At 38.4% G+C, this 23,579-nt stretch overlaps 1 protein-coding gene across 2 annotated transcripts in view; it reads left to right on the top strand.

The window, feature by feature from the left end:
- Nucleotides 1-23,579, top strand: part of SNTG2 (syntrophin gamma 2) — a 290,926-nt gene that overhangs the window by 156,366 nt on the left and 110,981 nt on the right. For both annotated transcript variants that reach the window (XM_086461540.1, XM_086461539.1), the window contains exons 5-6: nt 6,539-6,582; nt 6,698-6,739. In XM_086461540.1, the coding sequence (XP_086317666.1) occupies nt 6,539-6,582; nt 6,698-6,739 (86 nt within the window). The remainder of the gene's footprint in view (nt 1-6,538; nt 6,583-6,697; nt 6,740-23,579) is intronic.

Here is a 23,579-nt window from a genome sequence, read left to right on the forward strand (position 1 = left end):
TTGATTTTACAGATTCATATATTTGCCCTCTAGTTGCCTCTCTACTTTTAGCTTCTGTCTGTGTAGCTTCTTAGTGCTGCATTAATCTTGGGGCAGTAAGTAAATAAGAGCTATAAAACCGTTTTTAATTATGTGCTAGTAGGGAAGAGAAGGGAAGGGAAGCAGAAAGTAAAATTAGGCAATTCCTAGTTAAAATAAAAAGTCCAGATTTTTTGCTCTTAGCTTTACTGTCACCATAGAGCAGCAAGGAATCACATTTCATTAATTATGTTAATTTCTTTAAAGGATTTAATTGATTTTTGGTATGTTCCCCTTGATTTTCCCATTCTAATACTACACATTTTTTATATGGAACAAAATAGTAATTTTCACTTTTCACAGAATCACAGAATGTTAAGGGCTCGAAGGGACCTCAAAAGATCATCTAGTCCAACCCCCTGCCAGAGCAGGACCACCTGGAGTAGAACATAGGAATGCCGATTTGTTGCTACAATCCATGTTTACCCAAATTTTCCCATATTAGCGCTTCTAAGACTAGAGGCAAAAGTAGTTGTCTTTTGACCAATGTACCAATTTGGTCTCTATCCCCACCTCTTGGACATACCAGCTTTCCAGCTGGGATCCCTGCTCATGACTTTACCAACCATTCCAGTGTTACAAGAAAAACACAGCCTTACATTGCCTGCAGGATCCTGCCTGGTGCAGTGGTTAGAACAGAAAAAGACTGGGTTTGTTAGTACTTCTTTTATGGAACAAAATCAGAAGAAATTTACAGTTGCTAGCATGTGCATTGTCCTAGACAATTCTGAGTATCAGTTGCATGCACATGTTGCCATATGCCAAACTATAAGGAAAACTATGTCCAGAGTGATCAGTCCTTGCTCAGATTCTTGGATGAAAGGAGGAGTCTTTCCTGGTGACGCTTGTGGTGCGTGTGCAATGTTATGTTCATGTTCTTCATATAGTCCAAGCTGAAAAGAAAGCAGTTCTGACTTCCCAGGCCAAACTAGTTCTATCTTGTGTTAACTTCACAGATACAATGCTGTGTTCTATGCAGCTATGCAAAGTGCCAGCTAAAATACTGTTCTGCAGGATGGCCGCAGCTTTTCAACAGTCCCATAACCTATTCCCAGAGTAGCATTTTTATTCTATGATCTGTGAGTCAGGAGGATATTCGTTCTGCTGTTAAGGCATTCACGATCAGGGTATTGAGGAGGATCAATGGCAATTTCTGTAGCACTGCTGAATATCCCACTCCTTAATTATCTCTCCAAACCTGTGCTCCATCCTACATCCAGTCTTTGCCTCCTCCTGTGTCCAGTACCTTTCTCACCTCTCTCATCCTGTGTATTTCTCACGTTGAATTGATTCTTACAATGTATTGACCTTCAGTGCTTCAGGATTGTGTATGCTTAGATCTGGAAGTGATTTCTTGATGGGTAGATATGGTACTTTCAGGAACATGAAATGATCTTTCTGCTTGCTCCATAGGCACTGAGAAAAAGTGGAGAGAGAAGTCAAAGTTCCCCATTTGCCACTGAATTCAGCATGAGGAACCTGGCATGTTAGGATAATGGCATGGGTATTTGATGAAATGCATTGTATTATTGAGTGGCTTACAGCTTTTCTTTACATGATAAACTGGACACATGTAAAGAGGAAGTAAACTAAACTAGGGAAACCTCGTGGTCAAAAATAGAAATTTGAAAAGTTAGGGATTTTATTTAAACAATAAAATTAAATTTAACCAAGTCCCGTAAAGAGTATGTTCCATTTTAAGAACTTCTCTAACAAGGTAGTTTTTCAATGTTTGAGTTAATATAGTTGTGTTTTAAAACAGAGATTAAAAATGTTAAACTGCTTCTCTTCAGGAAAATAAATAAATAAATAAATAAAGCAAGCTGCAGCAGTTGTATCCTTATAGTCATGACTCTAGTCATGCCCAGTTCATGGGAGAGGAGGGAAAAATACATCTGATCAATTTTGAGAAGTCTCTTGCATCCTATATACTAATTTCTCAGTCTTTTTTTTTCTTTCATCTGCTTTCTTAACTATTCCTGTAGCTTTTCTTTATGCAGTGAAATATTTATGCATATATCTAAAGTTAAGCTTATGAACTGAAAGGTCCATGAAGTCAATGCAGCTCATTGTGTGCTTTAAGCAGCATGTTTTTGTGCATCATTAATAATGTCAGAGGACATAGTACCTGGTATGTTTCTTCTGTGATTCAGGAATTCAACAAAAATTGAGTTGAAAATGCGTAATTATGATCAATCTTGAAAAATATAAGGGCATCAGATTATTTACAGAATCAAATCTGCATAGAGTTGTGCATCAGTTAACATGTGGTAAGTCAGAATTTCCCAAGAGTCTGTTCAGTAAATTTACCATTTCACAATCTTGCAAATTTTGGAAAATTTAATACAACCCTTCTTCAGCCCTAATGGATGGGAAAGGGAAACAAGGCAAACAGAAGGAATTAGTGCTTTTTTTCCCTTCTCACTGAGTGCAAAATAATTTTTCATAGTTCGTGACTCTGTCTGAGGTTGGTTTTTTTGATGACTAGAATGTTGGGCTCTTTGCTTTTGGGAAAGTTTTTCAAGTCTAATATTCTCAAAAATAATGGTGGATTTTTTTAGTGGCGATTTTCATGTAATTTCTTCAACATAAGCCCCTTTGGTTTTCCCTGATGCTTTCCTCCTACTTCAGTATCACTTGTGAATTTAATCAATATTAAACCTTTTTAAAGGTAATTAGAGTAGAGGTGATGTAGCACTAATTATTGTAGTACATACTCCATTTTCTTTTACAGCCTGGTACATTTCTGTTTATTGCTAATTAATGCTTATTTTCTTTTCAAAGTCTTTTTATTTGGCCATGTTCAATTCACTGCTACCAAAATATTATTTCAAGTAAAACTTCAAAACCCCACTAAATCTCCAGGCATACTGGATTCTAAAAGAGTTATATTTACTGTTTCTCTCAATAAGGTATATGCTTCTTGACACCCCAAAGTTCTTTTTCAAGTGTTTTGGTGTTAGTAGTGATTCACTTTACACATACTGATAATTGCAGAGCAGCCTTTCGTAGATGTCTTTGTATATGAGGATGTTACCAGTAGGAGGCAAAGTCCTGCATAGCCTGGAACATTTGTCATGTAGAGAACATATGACTTAATGAAAACATCAGTAGATTTCTTGTCTTCAGATTTAAAATATGCCTTGGAGAAACAAGACTGATTTTTTTGTCTCTTTCAAGAAGTTTTTCCGATCACTTTATTTCTAATGTACTTGTAAACTACATTGTAACTTCTGCGTTGTAGTGACATGTCCTCTGCAATTTGCTTTGTGGAAAATATTTTTGTTAGAAATCATCATTGATTTTAAATTAGAGACAATTGGCTAAAACCAGAACATTTCATCACAGACTTGCAAGCGTAGTTTGCCAAACTACCGTCACTGGCCATGATGGCAGCAGCCATAGGGGTGTCTACATTATTGAGTTAGTTTGCAGTGTAATGCACTTTGAGCAAATGCCCTGATTGTCCCTATTTTCTGTGCTTTATTTCAGTCAACAGAGCATTTAGTATTGACTGCGCAATGCTCCTTCTCTCATTGACTTATCTGGACAGCTTTGATTGTGTGTAGGGACACTGCAAGCAGGATATAATTGCTTTGTGCTCTTAACCTGTAAAATTTATTGGCTAACACACACAGTAGGTAGCTGGGGATATTGCAATACTTATCAACCTTGTGGAATGACCAGTGAGTCTTTGCTTACCTGGCAGTCAGCAGGTGGGAAAGGTTCAGCCTCTGTTGCTCCCTGGAAGGGATTTGTCCTCATTCCTGCTGAGTAACCATCCTCCAGCTACCTGGGTTTCTTCCGTGAGATTTTATACGTTATCATGTCAATGCTTTTCCTATTAGAGCCTTGAGCTGTTAACTAGCCCTTTCTCAAGAATTTTACCTGTGTCTGGAATTTTATCTTTCATATGCTGCATGGATACTAGTCTACGTATTTTATTAAACTTTTGTTAGAACTAAGCAGTTTTCTCGGATGACTTAGACAAGAATACACAACTGTGCTCTTGTGTCATTATGCACTGGGTCGTGGATAGCTGAACATCCAGGACGATGGTGAAACCTACCTGCCTGGAGATCTTCATGATGCACTATTGGGATCGCATCTTTCACCTGAACATTTTCTGGCTCACTATGCTTTCCTTTCTTACCAGCCCTACATTTTTCTGTTTTCTGATGGATTCTCTTACGGCAATTCTTTCCAAACTCATCTCTCACATCTCCCTCCCTCTTTCTTTTATTGTGCTTCTCTTTCAACATTGCTGTTTCCAACCGATCTTCCCGATAGCGGCAGCTGCTTTGGCCTCCCAGAAAAGCCAAAATACAGGGCCTCAGGAAGACAGTGCCACCTGCTGCCCGTGTGTGCCATCCTCACCACATCTGTGGCCTGCAGATCAACTGACTGTTGAAGTATAAATAAACACATCTGCCTTGTTGCAGTGAGTTAGAGCGTGAGTCCTGCTGCCACCCACCCACAGACAGAATAATATCCCAGGATTGGCTTATTAGGGGTGTCCTCCTGAAGCAGGCTGAGAACCCATTCTCCCTGTGTTGCGCCTCATTCAATTGATGTCCAAGCTCTGCATTGATTCAGGTTGCAGGGACCATTGCATTACCCATAAGAAAGGTCTGCTACTGCGTATTGTGGCCTGCTGCAGCGGGTAGTGGGCGTGCATCACTGTGTGGCACTGGCGTGCCTTAGGATGGGCTGCTGAAGGGCCCACAAAGCAGAAAGTTTTGTGCACTAGCTTTCCTTGGGCAGCTTCGCGTCACCTGGGAGCTTTCAGACTGGGAGACCGGTCTAACTGATCTGAATTAAAATCACTGAAACCCATCCATTGTGGGGCATATGGAGCCTCAGCACCAACTGCTTTGATTCCTGATCTATCTCTGTTCCGCCTCATCACTTGCTGATGCAGACATACTCAAAATGTCTCCACGCAGTTCTGAGTCAATCACACACAGTGGGCATGGCATGCACCCTTTGACTTTATATTTCTATACTTTCCTGCAACTGGAATTTCAAACACACCCTCTTCCTTCTGTCCTCATTTCAAGTATGCTTCCACTTCCCTAAAGCAGACCAATGGCCCTAATGTAAGCATTGAATTAAAAATGATTCACATGTTTTTCACTATTGGTATATGTATTACTAACATCTTGAACAGAAGTTTAGTATCGAGATGTCCAAGCTAATATTCAGCACCTCTAGCAATGTGTGTACCAAATATAGGCTACTTTGCATTGCTTCATGATGTTTTTGAACTGCTTTAATTCAGTTGCATTTCGGTACATAGATATGTCTTTTCTATACGAGCTATTACAAATTGTCTGCGTATTTTTAAATACAAAGCAGGATAAGTTGTGGGGTAAAGACCTTTAATAGATAGGTGTTTAACAGATAATAATAGGTATTTAAAATAGATGGCGAAATCTCTCCTAAGTACTGATAAAAGCGTGACTAATAAACTGTTATCTTTTATCTGCCAAAAGATGAAATGATGAAAATTATGAAAAATCTATTAGAAAAATAAATTTAATATAAACCCACCTATTTTGTGCCAAAGGTACATTTGTAGTGGCAACAGCTGTATTGCAGAAATGGTGAGAATACTCTGCAGTTTTTTCTTTCTTTTTTACCTCTATTTCCATCTCTTAAAATATTGTCTTTGTTAACATTTATTGCATGCTTCAAAGCCTCAAGCTGTGACCCTGTGAGATCATATTTAAAACTAATATACCTTACTTAATCTGTCTTTGCAGGATCAGAGTGTTACTTTCAATTAAGTAATAGATTCCAAGAGATAAACATCCTCAAATTCCACTAAAAAATATAAAATATAAAAGTTAGAGCATACACCTCAAAATGTCATTGTTTGTATCTGTGCAGAACTGTTTGCAGTTTCATTACATTATTCCCATTAACTCTGTAAAACAGGAAACATGCAAATTACAGACAAGAATAATGTATTTTGTTATTCTCAGGAACAAAGCTAACTCAAACTTCCTGTTAAAGAGTTGTATTAAATTCTAGGCACAACCTTTTAATTATAGCGGTCCCTGTAAATTTGTTCAGGGGGAAAGGAATTGCTAAGTATTTTCAGAAATTCCTATTTCCCTTTTGTGGAAGAATAATGAAAAGTGTGAATAGCACTTTCTGCATAATCTAATGAAATCCTTCATTAGTGAGAAATGACATTTGTCTTCCATATTAAATAAGTTCTTTGTATGTGTGTGTGTGTATGTGTAAAGTAACTCTCTTAATTTGTTTGAAATTGCTAGGAATCTATTACCTTTTTAGGATGAATACTGATTGCTATGCCATTGATGTTCTCACAACCAAATCAGTTTCAAATGAAGGTTACAAACAGCATGCTAAACGAATTGCTGGAAGAGAATATAGCATTATTTTTCAGTACTACTTTCAATTAAAATGTACTCCTTCTGTAATCCCACAGCTGACCAAACAGGAATGTTATTTATAGGAGATGCAATAATACAGGTCAGTAAACATTCACTTTTTCCACAGACATTTGTTTCATACTTGCCTTTATGTTTGTTTCATTAACTAACTTACACATTGCAAATCATTTTCTCCCTATCATATCTGTTTTTAGGTTAATGGTATAAATGTAGAAAGTGCTACCCATGAAGAAGTGGTAAGTCATTCCACTTTGATTTTTTAAATAGTGTACAGAATATCCTGTGTCCCTACTGTTCTGTCTCTAGCCTTGCTTCATATGAGTTTACTCTTTTTTGCTATAAAGACACAGTGCTATAGTCAGGTTTGTCATATACGCGATTATTAAAAGCTTAATTTTGGCAGTTAGCGTTTGTGATGGTTTCTGAACTCTTACTTTGACTCTTCTTCATAATAAGATATATGCACTTGTGGCACAAATTTACTATTCCTCTGTGTAATCTACTTTAGGTGATCCTGCTCTGGCAGAGGGGTTGGACTAGATGATCTTTCAAGGTCCCTTCCAACCCCTAACATTCTGTGATTCTGTGATTCCAAAGTTCCCTTTGATAAAAGAAGTATTTCGAAGCATAAAATATGGCAAAAATGCAAAATCCTGGTAACCTGGTAGGTTACCTCAGTTCTGTTCAGCAGGGTGAAACTGCTCTTCCCAGAATAGGCGCTACATTAGTTTTATCAACGAACACATGATCTTTTCGGTTTTTTTCACTGTAAACTGTACACAGGGGTACTTGCCGTGGAAATTCAATAGAATGCAAAGAAAAAATGAAAAGGCATTAACTGTTTAGGAATGAATGGTGAAAATATGAAGAATGTACATTACCTTTTTTATGATGCTACTGTAGGTACCAAAATGTCCTTTGGGTGATATCAATTAGTTTTCAGGGGTTGCAAATAAATTGAAGAGTGTTTTTGTATATATAACGTACCTCTGTGTGCGCACACATATAGTCTTTATGGATTATGCCTTTGGTATAGTGCCTGATCCTTTGGAATTGCAGGTGCTCCTAAAGCGTCGTGGTAGTACATTTAAATGGTAATAAAATTCTCACCTTCTTAGCCTTGCAGGAACAGGAATTGAATTAGTTTAATTCAACTAATTTAACCTACTGTAAAAACAGCACTTAAAAATTAGAATACGTGGGGTGAGTGTCATGATCCTGCTCAAGTATTTAGAAACTTCGATTCCCATTGCCTTCAGTACAACTGAAAGGGTCTCAACTTTTGTAGGTCTTACCCCTGCATGCACTGAAAACCAGAAAATCTAATTAATGTTTTGCTGCCTATTTCTACTTGTGTGAGAACATGTGGATTCCTGATGGGAAATGTATAAAGGAACAAAGTTATTTTATTTGGTGAAATGATGTAGCGATTTCAGCTGTTTATATTTATGTACCATTATTGTCGTGGGCTGTGGGGCACTGCACAGTGCTCCTGTTTCATATTAAGAATTCTCAAGTGTTATGGAAGTATAGAAAGTAATAACAATAGCATACAGTGTTATACTTCAACTGTTTCTAAATGCTGGAACAAGAATGGGAGGAATTGAGAAAGCAGTTGTGTTACATGTTTTTAAATTTCATCTTATTCTGTAAGTCATTTTAAGATGCTATTTATCAGATTTTGTGGGAGTTTCTTCATTAGATAAAGCAAGAAATGTACTTAAACATTGGCTCTTTTTGATGGTATCCATAGGACTAAGATGCAGTTCTTGTCTTCAAGCCTGAGTGTGCATCTTGGACACATCCTAATTCCTAGCTGGTATTGCCAGAGGTTATGAGACTATAGATAGTAAATAACCATAACAAAACAATTTTGTATCTAGTAAGACCATACCCACATGCAAGAAAGAGAAGACTACAGAAAACACACAAAGATCTCAACTTTAAGCTGGGGGGGGAGATTAGGGCACACATATCTGTGTCCTAGTTTTCATGGGAAAACCAGTGTGTGTGGATTGCTGTGGCACACTGAAAAGACCTGTTGCCTGGGACTGTACAGCACACTGTGGAATGCAGTCACAGTTTCTGCATAGCTTTTGAATCTGGTGATGCTCAATTTAGAGGAATCTTGAGATTGAAGAATGGAATTATGGTGACTAGTTCTAGCATGATAAGCTGACTCTCGACGATGCATTCATTTTCATGGTGATGTTCAAGAAACGGAAGGTCTTGTAGTATTTTATTTGCTTGAATATTTTATTTGCTTAAAAGGAAAATAATTAAAAAGGTTTTTAACATTGCTTTACACAATTAAAATAAAAAGTATTTCTTTTGGGGAAAAAATAAAATAGGGAACTACTTTCTTTTTCTAAACAATGCTGCTTCTGTAACATTTTCAGTGCTTAGATGCTTGCAGCTGGACCTCAAATAAAAAAGCATGTATCAGTAGTTACTCCATATTACCTATCAGAGTTTAGACAAGAGGTAAGCCAGAAGTTGCTGGATGAATTTCCAGAATATTTTTACCATCACATGTTCTCCAGTGGGCCTAAGATGAAAATCTTAGACCAATGTTCCGGCAGCATTTCTTGCACTTTCCCCTCTACTTCATACTCAACCCCAGCTGGAGAATCACTACCACAGCAACACTCAGACTAATGCATTGAAAAGCACAGAGGATGGGAGGTGGCTGGGAACCTCTCAATTTTGGAAGTCACTCAAATCACCAGCTCTTTGAGCAGGTGTATCCAAATGGCTCCTAGCAATAACATGTTTCATAGCATCTGTTCCCTGTGCTGCCTACTCTCACCTGAACCACTGATGCCTCAGCCCCATCCTTCTTGTATACATCACTTCCAACACTTTTATACCATATAGCCTTGACAGGCCACTGCCTCTGCTGCAGTGATGAATGCTTATTTGGCGTTGAATGGCCTAAGGTTTAGCAGCTTCAAGGTTTTTTCTAAGGATTCTTACCTAGCCTTATAATTATGAAAATTTGATTTGATTTCATTTGAAAATGTAGTGGGCACTTGCCATTCTCATTGACTTAAAGGAAAGCAACAGTCAATAATATGCTTACATTTTTTTCTCTTTTGCTTTTCTAGTTATTTCATGTGTGTTTGAAATACAGTTTACCACAATGTTTGGTCCAACCTTAAACAAATTAATTTATTGAATAGTGGTTAGTTTTTAACTGATCTATTTCATTTATCAGATTGACTGTATGAAGATAAAGACAGTTCACATTCACTCCATGTGCAGTGCTTTTCCAGTCTGCAGTGCAAGGCAGTGTAGATAAAAATTATTACCCCCTGTTGCCTGTTTATTGGCAGTTATCAGTTGATTCACTGACAACTGTTATCTCAGAATAGCATCTGTAGCAATCATAAATGGCATGGGCTTTGACAGTCTTATCAGCAAGGCAGAAATTACACGGGCAAAGGGACTAAACTTGCTTTTATTACTTGGAGGTGATCTGTCTAGGTCAAGGTAAAGTGCAGCTGCATGATCTCGCAGTCCCTTTCTTGGTGTTGATTTAATACCATCAGGCTGAATCTCTAGAATAATTACAGTCAATCCCAGTAAAGCACAAAGTCAAGTCTATTGTGTATTGGTGAGCTGCCCCCCAGCTGCTTGTATTGTTGTTGCACATACAAAACTCTAAACTTCCTGAAAGTTATTCCCTACAAAATGGATAAGTTACATCCCTCAAGGATTGTTTTTCAGTACCAAGAAGTGCTCCAGAACTGTCAGTGTAACATATCCATGTCGTGGTGGTGAGGAATGACAGAGAAATGCATAATGCTGCTCTTTGCCCTGTACATGGGAGTTCAGTAGAAGCATTAAACAAAACTGCTTGGAACAACTGCAGGACATATGGCTGAAGGAAGCTCCAGAAGGAAGAGAGATCTCAATGGGCCAGGAGACAGATATGCAAAGAGAATTTTCTGCTACAATAGCCTGCTATCCAGATCAGAGTGGGGTTAGATAAATGAGTCAAGTGGTAGAGGAAGGGGCTGATTCTATGAGATTTGAGGTGAGATAGACTGTTGCCAAAGTTCCTGAGAAAATGGAAGATGCTTTATCTCTTATTTTTATCAAAATTATGTTACTGCCTTTTTATGAAATAATGGTTCAGATTTCTCATCTGAAATAAAAATCCATTTAATTAAAAAAAAAAAAAGGAAGCCTTCAGCTTACATTCTTGAAGGTTCATGGATCCCTATGTCTTTTTGTTTGATGAAAGGGGATGTGTTTAAACTTCTGATGTGGCACAGATCCAGAACTGCAATAATGTTTGCTTGTATAAAAGGCTTCTTTCATATGTAAGGTTTCTAAGGTATGCAAAACAGGGAATCCCACCCCTAAGTTCTGTTTCAGGTTCAGAAGCCACATAAATCATCAGCTTTGAGTTTTACGTATGATGCAGTAGGTTTGGGCACCTAGAAACACCACTGAAGAAGGTAGTATTACAATGTATTAAGCTATTAATGTAGTATCTTAGTGATTAAGGGTGCTTGTCTAGAAAGCGGGAGGTAAAGGATGGAGGACTCATCTATTAGGAAATCATACCTGCAACTTCTACCTCTGTAAAGAGTGCCGTATTTACTGAGTCTGTCACTTAGGTGAGCGGCACTCCAGCAATTCTGTTCAAAAGAGACGCTCAGCAATGAGGCTCGGGTAGTCTCAATTCACACCGGGCTGCATTTTACACTTAACATTGTTAACGTCATACAAAGTATTTAATCAATGGGAGCCTCTCAAAGGTTATTGAGTAATTCTTTTGGCTTGCTTTATTTTCATTGGGCACTATGGTCTCGTGCATATGCAGTCATCTACTTCAAGATGGGACTTCTGAAATGTCATCCTCCAATATAGTTTGAACACACCACTTCTTGCTGCTTGCATTCTGGGTAATACAGACCTCTTTTATAAATACCTAACTCAAGAGTACAAATTGTACTGTGTGATGCAAGGGACTATGTACTGGGTCTGGCTGGGACAGAGTTAGTTGTCTTCATAGCTGGTATGGTGCTGTATTTTGGTTTGTGACTAAAACAATGTTAATAACACACCAGTGTTTTCATTATTGCTGAGCAGTGCTTTCACAACATCAAGGCTTAAAAAAAGCTCTTTTTCCCCTGCTCTTCCCCCTCTCAGTGTATAGGCTGGGAGCAGGCAAGAAGTTGGAAGGGGACACAGCCAGCACAGCTGACCTCAGCTGACCTAAACTGACCAAAGGGATTTTCCATGCCATATTCCATGCCAACATCATGCTCAGCAGTAAAAATTGTGGGGAGGGTTTGCTGGGGGAAGCAGCCATTGCTCAGAGACTGGCTGGGCATCAGTCTACTTGTAGGAGGTGGTGAGTGATTGCTTTGTTTTTATCTTTGTCTTTGCTCCGCTTATTAAACTTTCTTTATCTCAAAGGTTTTGCTGCTTTTGTTCTTCCTATTCTCTCCCCTGTCCTGCTGGTGGGGGGAGCGAGTGGGCAACTGCATGGGTGCTTAGCTTCTGCCTGGGGCCAGCTCACCACAGACCACTAAAAGAGATGATAGTGGCAAAGGCAAAGGTACTGAATTCCTTCACTAGTGCCAGCCACAGTTTTAAGCCATTAAGGGGTGGAAGCAAGTCCATGCTTCTTGGGTTTTTCAGTGTTGGGCTGTTTTTTTTTCCTGTTAGTGTAGGTCTTTTGGTGGTTTGATTTTTTTTTTTTTTTTAAATTGTAGCTCCAACAAATCTTTTCAAGAATTTTCTTTGGGTTTGGTTTGGTTTGTTTTTTTTTTCACATTGGTATGTCTGGATTCCTTGGTGTTTAGACCTTTTCTCCTTTTATTCTTAATTTCTACCATTTTAGAGTATCTGCTGGTTCACCTTATAGCATGTGAGGATGTGTACAGAATAGGCACCAACTCAGATAACCTGCATTTCTGCATTTTACTAAATGGAGGATTACAGGTAACTGTTCATCATTTTGACTCAGGTGTTAAAAACTTAAGACCCATTGGGGTAAATACATGATCTAGAAGGCTACAAGATCTGAAAATTGTAGGAAAAGAGGTCAGCTTGTTCTGTCTGCTACCTACTTTCTTCACAACTGGCACTCTGAAGATGCCTGTGTAGACAGCTGACCCTGATATGTCCTGATCCTACATACCAAATACATAGTTTTGTTTCTTGACCCTTGAACTTCCAGCAAGGTTAAAAGGTGATTACTTCTCTGCAAGCCAAACAACTAGCTGGTCTGTCAGCAACAATTTCACAACAAACTGGCTTTCCTGTTTTTCACTTCTCATTACTAGAATTTGCTTTTCTCCACAATTCTTCAAGCTGCAACTATCATACCTTAGTTCTGGCTAATGGTATGGATAGAAACAAATAAATTGAAATCAGGACTGAGGAAAATCCCACTTTTACAGTAGGTAATAGAATAGACTGTGGAGAATTGAAAATAATTCGTTTTCCTTGAAAACTAAGTTTATTTTTAGAAATAGCGTATTGCTGTGAAGAGACTGTGAATACAGAACATGTTGATTTGGAGATTAATATAGTTTCTGTATTGCTCATCCGAGAGGAAAATTAATTGTGTTTCCCTGGTTGCTAATCAGGTTATCACCCTGTACAACACAAAAGGAACAGTCAGTTCTGAGGGAAGAGGGAGAAGCAAACGGAAAGAATAATTTGGTTGAAATTCACAATCAAGGGATACCCCCATGGAGTCCACTTGGCTGGGACCTCAGTTTTCAAGAAACTCACAATAAACTGTGAAAGGAAATTAAACACAAAGTGACAGTTTGCCGATTCAACAGAATTATTCAGGTCGGTGAGGACAAGGGAGAGCTGTGGAGAATGACAGTAGGATTCAGTGATTCAGCAGCAGTACAGTGGAAGGTGAAATCCATGTGTGTGAAAGTGGAGGCAGCAGTCCTGATTTCACATACAAAATTATGGGCTCTGAACTCACCACTGCAGCTGTGAAATAAAATTTCAGGCTTTACGAATTCAGGAAACCTAATCCATTGTTGGAGCTTTTTTTAGGAAAGGAGTGGAAAACAGAAAGGGAAAAAAAAAAAACATTGTATGCTGTGGTTTAACCCCAGCCAGCAACTAAGCACCACGCAGCTGCTCGCTCACTCCTCCTCCCTCCCAGTGGGATGGCGAGGAGAATCAGAAAAAAAAAAGGTAGAACTTGTGGATTGAGATAAGAACAGTTTCATAAGTAAAATGAAATAAAATAGAATAATAACAATAATAGTAAGATATAATAATTATTATAATAACTGTAATAAAAAGAAATATAACAAAAAGAGAGAGAAATAAAACCCAAGAAGAGACAAGTGATGCACAATGCAGTTGCTTACCACCCACTGACGGATGCCAGAGCAGCGATCTGCTTCCCCCCCCAGTTTACATACTGAGCGTGACATCCTATGGTATGGAGTATCCCTTTGGCTAGTTCAGGTCAGCTGTCCTGGCCGTGGTCCCTCCCAGCTTCTTGTGCACCTGCTCATTGGCAGAGCACGGGGACCTGAAAAGTCCTTAATTTAGAATAAGCGCTACTTGGCAACCACTAAAGCATCAGTGTGTTCTCAACATTATTCTCACACTAAATCCAAAACACAGCACTGCACCAGCTACTAGGAAGAAAATTAACTCTGTCCCAGACAAAACCGGGACAGCATCCAGGGTGGCTTCGTATCGTCCGTACTGACAGTATTTCTGATCCCCTCACTTCAGAGGGTGTAAAAGGAAAAGGTTCATAGACGTCAACAAGTCATCAAGCAGCATGACCAAAGATTTAGGATAACTTCTAAACAGTGAATAGCTAGAGGGCAGTTAGAGCTTTACTCTGGAAAAGAGGTAATTGAGATGAGAGGTGATGGAGGCCTGTAAATGGATGGTATGAAAGGAATGGTAAAGGACAGATTGTTCACTGTCTCTGCCAGTAGAGAAGCCAGAACTAAGAGGTACCAAATGAAACCAAGATCGAGATTCACAGTAAGCATGAGGAGTTAGTGGAACAGATTATAGACCAGTTTCCACTCCTTGAGCTGTTGCAGACCCTGAAGATTCACATGAATTCACGGAGAGGGTGAAGAGAAGTCCAGTAAGTCCATTTCAACCACAGGACTTTTCTAGACTGCGACTTGTGGAAGGCTAGGAGAATATTTCATAAGTGCCACTACATGATGTTCTTGACTTTGTTCTGTCCTTGCTGATTTTCTTAATTTTTTTATTACTGTTAGTAATTTGTCAACTGGATTGAAAAACAGGACTTGAAAATTTAGGGTTGGTTGGAGTTTTTTTTGGTCTATCATACTAAGCAGAGAACTCTTCAAATAGGGAAACAAAAATTAAAATAGTACACACGTTCTCTGTAATGCTTAAAGAAACAATGTAAGGCTGAGTCATTCATATATTCCCATTTTTTCTATTCTGCACTTTGTTTGCTCAAATAAAATTTATTCTTGGACTTCATTGGCAGAACTTGGGTTCTACAAACAAAAGGACAACAAAGATTTTATTTACTAGTCTTTAATATGTGTGTGTTTAGCTGACATGTGAAATCCTGATGGCCTTCCACAATTTTATTTCTATTCATTGGGCAAAGACTGTGTGATTAATATGGCATATGATTTGTTTACCAAAATCCAAAGATATGCAGTTCAGTATCATTACAGTTAGTATCTTTATTTGCATTAAAAAGTACTAAACCAGCAAATATTCCTAGGGCAAAAAATTATGCTCATTTGTGAGAATGGCAGAACAATTTTTATTCTGTCACATTATATAAAATAGTAATTTTATTTAAATAGTGAGTTCTTGAAATTGGTTTCTATGGTTGTCATTCTACTATATTTAAATAAAAAATACCTTAGTTTTCTCTTTAAAAGTTAATATCTTAATCCTGCATTTGGATTTCCAGAAAATCTGAAAGCAAATTTTTTTTTTTTCTGAAATCGCTTCATAACTGGTGGCTCTAAATCTATAGACATCTCTGAGTGTGTGTGTGTATACTGTTTAGCACTTCTGCTGAAGTCATATCATTAGATATTTCTTTTAGTTTCAATTAGATAAACTGAAAAGATGCATTCCCAAACAGACAGGAGTTTTATATACCTAAGTAATGTGGAAGGTAGAACATATTTTATGGAGTGTCATTCAAATCTCCTTATTTATCTGTCATATAACATAATAGTAGTGAATTTAACGCATTTTACTTGATGAAGATCTCAAGAGACAATTCTATAGTGGATTTGTGTGTGTGCCTGGCAAATGATTATGCAACAGAGGTTTAAGAGAACAATATTCTGCAAAACAAGATCAACATAATATTATCGAGAGATTTATTTAGTTATTATACATTGGAGAAAAAATAAACAACAAAAAATAAATCACCATTATCTTGTAGAGGGCCTTTTAACTTTCTCCTAAGTACACATTCCACCATCCGTTGAGTTGCCACAGGCTTGTCCTTGCATGATTGGGGGTAGCAAGGGAAGTCCCACATGTTGCCACTGCACAGGTGTATGAATGCGCAGGAACTCTCTTAGGTGTTTACGGAGTTTGTTTTCCAACAAAAGATGTCTGCTTTGCTCACCTCTGTCTTACACACCACAGAGACAGTAAATTCTCACCACTGATCTCCTGTACAGATTGCAGGACAAACAGGTTGTCAGGATTGCCTTTCTTCTACGTACCACCTTCCGTGAACAGAAGACTCCCTTTCCCACGAAAGGTTGGGCCAGATGATCTTTTGAGGTCCCTCCCAACCTGGGTTGTTCTATGATTCTATGATTAGTTCACATGTAAGATTGTATTAATTTAATTCCATTTCAAGGTAATAAACAGTTTATTTCTGTTAGCTAGAAAAGGCAGAAATGAATGTCTAGGTATATAAAATCAAGAACTACGTGCTGCATGACATTTTTTTATTACTATATCTTATTCATATATCTTTATAGTAAATTAGTGTGTTTCACACTCTTTTAGTGTTTCACACAAATGTTAATCTGACTGGAATTTTGTTCACTGACCCAGGAAAGTTCTTTCCTTTTGTTTATGAGTAGTATCACAGAAGGGAATCACTAAATAAGCAATATCCATTAAAACAGATAATCCATTCAATGGGGATAGTTTTAGATTTTCAGAATTTGAACTGCTGTTAGCCAGTATTCATCAAGTGGTTTTACCAGATCTCTGATAACTGAAGATGTTTGTTGTATTACTATTTAATGTGTTATTGGCACGTCTGTCAGGGAGTGATGAACTTGTACTTCAATAGGCTGGTTCATTAAGACACAAGGAATAAATCTTAAAATTGCTTACCCTCCTGGAGGTATTGAAATTTTAGTTTCATTTATCCCTTATTCTATCATCAATTCTGTGTTAGCTATTTTAGAATTAAAGTTCTCTTCATGAGCTTCTTGAATTCAGTTACAAGTGGTGGAACATAAACTACGAATTTTATCCATATATCAGGGAAAAAAAAGTCAAATAAAAAAATTACAAGATACATACCTAAAAATGTACATAATGCTTAACTGCTTGACAAATATCTCATACCAAATTTTATAAGATAATAAAACCACAGAATTATAGTGATGAATTAATAAAATCAGTAAAATCATTAAAAAATAATCATAAAATAACCATCAAATTGATAGAAGCTTGTAAATTAGAAAAAATACATTCTTGTGATTGTCACAGGTTGAGGCTGGGCTGGCCACTAACAAATGACAGACGCTCTCTATTAACCCCTCTCCCCTCCCAAAAGGGAAAAGGAGAGAGAACAAGGGAGAGAGACTTTACAGTTTGGAAAAGAAAACTAAAACAGCTTTAATGAAACAATAACAATAAAAGAAAAGATAATAATAAGAATAAGGAAATAATGAAATATGTACAATATGTACAAATATATAAATCTGTACAAAATCAACACCGAACCAAACTCCCCCACCCTGATGACAATACGTCACCACCAACGCTGCAGGGCTGGCACTGGGGCAGTCCCAGGCTAGAAATGGCAGCAGACAGGGACGGGATGCAGGAGCTGGACTCAGGCACTGGATTCAGGGATGCACAGATCGGGATTGACAACAGAAGAACAGACAGAGTCCTCCTCAGATGTCGGCCATCAAAGAAGAGAGATTGACCCTCGTGATCCCTCAGCTTTATACTGAATATGACGTATATGGGATGGAATAGTCCATTGGTCAGGTTTGGGTCACCTGTCTGGTTTGCTCCTCCCTGGAGGTCCGACCTTTTACGTGCTTGCAACCCTTTTCACTCCTGGCACCCCAACACAGGGTACAAGATTTAGCAGTGACCTTGGTCGCTCTAAGAACAAGTATAAGCAAGGGCCCCTCTGCACACCATTGCTTGGTAGGAACTATACACATCAGGCCTTATCACTGCTGGAAGCAGTCACTGTCTGGAAAAACATGCTGCTCTTTCAGAAAGTGCCGTTAGTTAGAGGAGACTTAACTGAAAAGTTAAAGCACTAAAACAGAATTTGTTCTGGTTTAGCCCAAACCAGGACAGTGATTTACTATTTTTACTGTGTAGTAATATCTCATAGTCATATTAATGAGTAGATTTTATTGCTTTATGCTGTTAAAGTCGTTAATGTACTGCTATCTTTAAACAAAATGTATATTTACAATGTGAAAATTGCAGTGTTATGTTCTGTAGGTTTAACAATATTAATATTTCAATGTGTAATTCAGTAATACTTGAGGCAATAACCTTGTGACATTTGGAGAAAGCAAAAATAAAATAAAGTTTTTCTTTAATATCCATAGAGGGTTTAATACCTTAAGATTCCTGCCAGAAATAATCAGCATTACAGATCAAAGTTCGAGAGAAATGCTCGTTGTTTTGCTAGATTGCCCAGGTAGTTGTTCCATTAAACTGTACAGATACCCTTACAGACGTACGCACTTTTCTGACCTAAGACTGATGCTTATCTTCAGGATATTCCGTGAACTTTTACAATGTTTCCTGTGGGAAGCTTTTCAGTTTGAACATACTCTTTCACTCAACAGAGAAAATGTTATGAAGTCAAAAAGAACAGTTTAATTGAAGTATGACAAGTATAACATGAGAGTTCTACCAGTTAAATAAAGGAAAAAAGACAAATATTTTTCTACGTAGAAAGACTGTGCATGTTTCGTTTCTTGGAGATCTATCTTAGTGCTGCCAAGATGAATATTCACAGCACTTTCAGCAATGCTCTGCATGGTTCACTTGAATAGGTTGTCCTTTGTACTGCAATTCTGTTGTTCTGTCAACATAGAAGAAATATTCTGCTACTATGGCAATTCTACCAGATCCAGAGGAACCAATAACTGAGATTTTCTCACAACCCATGAAGATTGTCTGATTCTTTTGAATGTTATGGAATGATTTTATTTTTTTTTTCCTTCAGGTGCATGGCTCTCCCATTTTCCTGATACTTTCCAAAATTTGCTTTTAGATTTCTTCATTTTAGTACATTATTTCTGTTGAGAGTTCAAAAGCGATGGCATAAATGGTTGTGCTTCTGCATTCCCTGTCCTTTGCTGCCTCACTCACACACCCTAACAAAAGCAATCTGTTCCTCCCATTCTTTTTTTTTCATACACACTGGAAGAACAGGTGGCTTCTACTAAAGAGCATTCAAAAACTGAACAGTTACAAAAAGAAGAAAAGAGTCAATAAAATTATACACACTTTCTGAAATAGTCCGTATACATTACTGCAAAGTTTAGCTGGAATTACATCTTGCTGTATGAATGCAAGTTACAAAAAAAAGGGATGCAGTATTGCACAGTAACTTGCCAGAAGTGTCTTAAATCAATGTCACACTCTACTTCCAGAAATTGCCATGTGTTCAAGTAATGCAGATGCAGTAGAGTGGAAAGGAGAAATGGATCCCTGTAAAAATTATATCAAATTTAGAGAAGGGTGTGTGCATTTTTGTGGGGATGTATGTTTTGTCATGGGAAACCTAAAGAAATTTGAAATATAGGAATCAAACAAACCAGCCATTGTGCTTCCAGAGAGATGACAAAGAAGTCTCAGGAAAACGTCAGAGAGGAAAGAAAAGAGCGAGCAGTAGCAAAGCACGGGAAATCTATTCTAGTAATGTTTTGAAAGGGCTTTTGCTGGTGCTTTCCCTGATCTCACTCAAGTAACTATTAAAGAAAAAATTAAAAAAAAAAAAAGTAAAACCTTAAAATTTGCAATTGACTAACCTAGAGTTAAAGTGACTTTCCTTCTCATGTATATGTTTTCAGAGAGCTTAATTAGTCAAAACTTGAGAGGAAATAAAATTAAGGTGCATAGTTTCACAACCTTGATATTACCAACTCCTTTCTCCAGACCCTCTCTGTTCATGAGAGCTAAAGAAGGAGGAAGGGGAAAATGATGGAGATTTGTCTGAAACAACTTATCAGGGCTATGCTGTGAAGTAACTTAGGCAGATCCATCCTTACGGGTACCCACTGGTAGTAGATGAGGAAAAAAAAATATTTTTTTCCAAAGTAGTTTTATGTGAAATGCTTTTAATCTTTTGAAGCTAGTTTGAGCTTTTTCTGAATTTTCTTCTTAGATAGTTTCACAGTTGTTTCCTCAAAAAAAAAAAAAAAAACAGCGTTAAAATAAATAGGTGTTTGAAAAGAAAAAAGCCAAAACCTTTAGTGTTGTACATGGGCCTGCATGACTGGGTCTGGGACAGCTCTGCGCAGGGACAACTCTGCGCGAGTTGGCAGATGCCACCAGCCCTCCCCGCCGCACAGCGAGCTCTGCCAAGCCCTCGAACATGGGCAGGGGCTCTGCCCCGAGCCCCTGGCAGCGAGCGGTCTGGCACAGGAGGTCGAGGGGGGACGCCCACCAGCTCGTGCCTTCAGTGGGCATCGTGTTAGGGGGAGGGGGGGAGCAGCTAAAGGTGTGGAGTTGGGGGGAGGCCAGCCACCTGAGAAAGAGCCCACCGCTCGCTCTGCCTGGCAGGAGACCCTGCTGTTTTGTCAGCCTTGGCTTGTTTTCTTTTCTCTTTCTTTTGGGTTGTGGTTTTGGGTTTTTTTTGGTGGTGGTGGTGTGTTGTATTTTAAATTGTGGGACTTAGGGGCATGGCATCCCACCACCCCGGCATTCTCCTCAGCCCTGAGCAATCAGGAAGACCGGGAGCCAGCAGTTCCCACCACGGCACTTCTTCCCCATCTGCACAATGTGCATGGCGGTACCAGGACTGCATATGCATGGGCAGAAATGGGTGTAGGAGAGATGGGCTTGGCAGTGCTTCCCTCCTGCCTCCCCCACCACTCACCCCCTGCCTGCACGCCTCCTCCCCCTGCCCCTAATGCAATGCTCATGGCAGGAACGAGCTGGCAGGAGTCCCCCCTCCATCTCCCATGAGAGACTGCTCACTGCCAGGCACTCAGTGCTCCCCACATCGCCACACAGAGCCCCCACCAGCGTTCAGGGGCTTTTTGGAGCTTGCCGCGCGGCAAGGAGGAACAGCAGAATCTGCCAACCCGTGCAGAGCTGGCCAGGCAGAGTTGTCCCATCCCATACATTGTCATTGGATATTGGAAAAGAAATGTAGCAGGTTTTGCCTATCAACTTTTCTATGACTAGTCTCTGTCTATGAAGTGTGATTGATTAAGTGTGTGATTAGGCACATTGTCTTCCCAATATGTTACTGTTACCATTATTTATTTAAATCTGCAATTTGAGGCATGGAATAAAGGGGTCATATCTTAACTGACATGGGTTTCAATGTGCCCCAGGCTAAGAGGCTACCTCCAGTTACACACAGCCATATGAACAGAAACAACATGGGCAGAATCCATCAGCCCTAAATATTATTGACAAGGAGCTTGCTGAAATGGTCCCAGGCTCACTGCTTGCCTTCCCCATTGTTAGGAGATTTACATTTGTGATCAGCCAAAGCAGGCACATAGATTTATTTGTAAGTCACTTTCAAACACAATGCAGTTTTCAGATACAGCTGTACAAGAAACTGCAACATTTCTATAAACAAGTCATGAAGAAACTCTTTAACAATGAAACGTTCAATAAGTTTCTGTTTCGTTAAAGCATTTTAATGTATTTTTAGGACTAGAGAGACAAAACCAAAACCCCACCAAACATGTCAAGCTTCTGAAGATTTTACTTTTTGAACTTCATCTTGGTAGTTCTCACAGAGTTCCTTTGTCTTTGACCCAAAAGAATGCTTTAGTCATCTATTACGTGGACACCAAATACCTGTTACGGTGAGTAGATAGCTGCAAAACAGCTGCATGCAAAGAGCTGAAGCAGGAATTGAAAGAAGTAAATTAACTCTTTTATTGGGGAGCATTTATTAATTATTTTAATATAGTTGCTTTCATTAGTTAAGACTTACCATGTATTTTATAAAATTTGCTGCTGCTATATAGGCAGGCAGTAACAGAAAGAGAAAAAATAAACATTAATAGGAAGAAAGCTAATTTGTGAGTGCAGAGGGAAGTTCTGCTTTCATAGTTTTCCTATTCTTTTGGTTCTCTATAGAATTTTTCTGAGCTATTTTCTTGGGGATTTGGTTGTAGTAGAACAGCAGCCCTGTTATCATGACAGTGAGACAAATAATTAAATTGCTTAGAAGAAAAAGAACTGAGTTTAGTTCCATTTCTCCAGGTGCTAATTTGCCATAAGTATTCTGTATCCCAGCACTGCATAGAGATAAAGCTACATAAAATCAGCAAATTACAGTATAACTTTAAAATTTTGTGGGATGTACCGTTCAACCTCACTGTTTCCAGATGCTTGGAGATACAATTATGAATGCATCTGGCAGCGTTCCTCATTAAGAAACAAGTTACAGTATACTTTCACTCTCTAGTGTCTTTTATATGTAAATGATAAAACTCATGTGCTTTAAAACACATTCTTGTCATTTAAATTTTCACCCTTTTGCACCTTTACTGTGCGTTTGTAAAGGATAGCAAAATTGCAGAGAAAGATTTAAAAAAAATGAAGTAACACATTATGGTACCTGTACTAAATGTATACATAAAAATACTACACAATTTCTGTAATGTACTTGTGGAAATCTACTTTCTTTCAAGCTCTAAACATGTTAAGAAAGCATCCATAATTAAGTAGTTCTGATTTGAGTACTACCATTTTACCCCCATCTATTTCACAATCACTTAATCTCCTGGCTTAGAGAAGCAGCAAGTACTCTGGCATTATGAGCATTTACAATGTGCATAATCTTTGAGCACGAAAGCGGAATTACTATAATTAAAACTGATGGAAGAATTCAGCTGCCTGGCACAAAGGAGCTATAGGAAGAGTTGGAAGTCTTTGTTAAGCTATGGACACAAAATGTAGCACTTCTTAGATAAAGCACACAGAGAGTGTGGCTGGACAGCTACAATTTTAAGCAGTACTTCTAAGGGTAGAAGGAGTTAAGATTGAAAACATGAAATTTAAAAAAAAAAAATCTGTGTCTTTTAGCCCTCTTCATTTTATATTTATTTCATTTATAAAGACCTACAAAGGATTTATAAAAAGCTATATACTAGCCTCTTTAGTCATAAAGAGGCTCTTTTTTCCATCTCCTCCTCTCACCTGTATAAAACTGAGCACCGTAGAGGGAGACCAAATATTTAAGCTACCGGAGAGCATTGCAATAAGAGCAAAAGGGCTTAAACTATCCATGGATAAGTCTGGATGGTCTTTGAAAGGGCTGGTAGGAAAAGAAATTCCTTGTTTTTGAAACAGGACTTGATAGTTTCAGGAACAGTGCAGTATGATGTCCCATGTTATCCCTGACAATCGCTAGGAAGACCTGTCCACTTTTGCTTCCTTTGATCCTTACATCCTGTGCACAAACTAGTCTGCTTCTTTATTTTTGGTCACTCTGCTGGGTTTCCACTCTGGTTGAGCCAGGTTCTCTGAAGTAGTATCCTCATTTCTCCCTCCCCCACCATCCTTTACCTATCAAAACAATGTTTTCTGCCTTTGACTACACTGCCTTATACTGTGTCACACTCAGTATTTCATCACGGTATAAAGAGCTACAGAGTGCTATCCACTCTACCT

This window comes from Leptosomus discolor, chromosome 2 (genome assembly GCF_034619465.1).
Source record: "Leptosomus discolor isolate bLepDis1 chromosome 2, bLepDis1.hap2, whole genome shotgun sequence".
Lineage (NCBI taxonomy): Eukaryota > Metazoa > Chordata > Aves > Leptosomiformes > Leptosomidae > Leptosomus > Leptosomus discolor.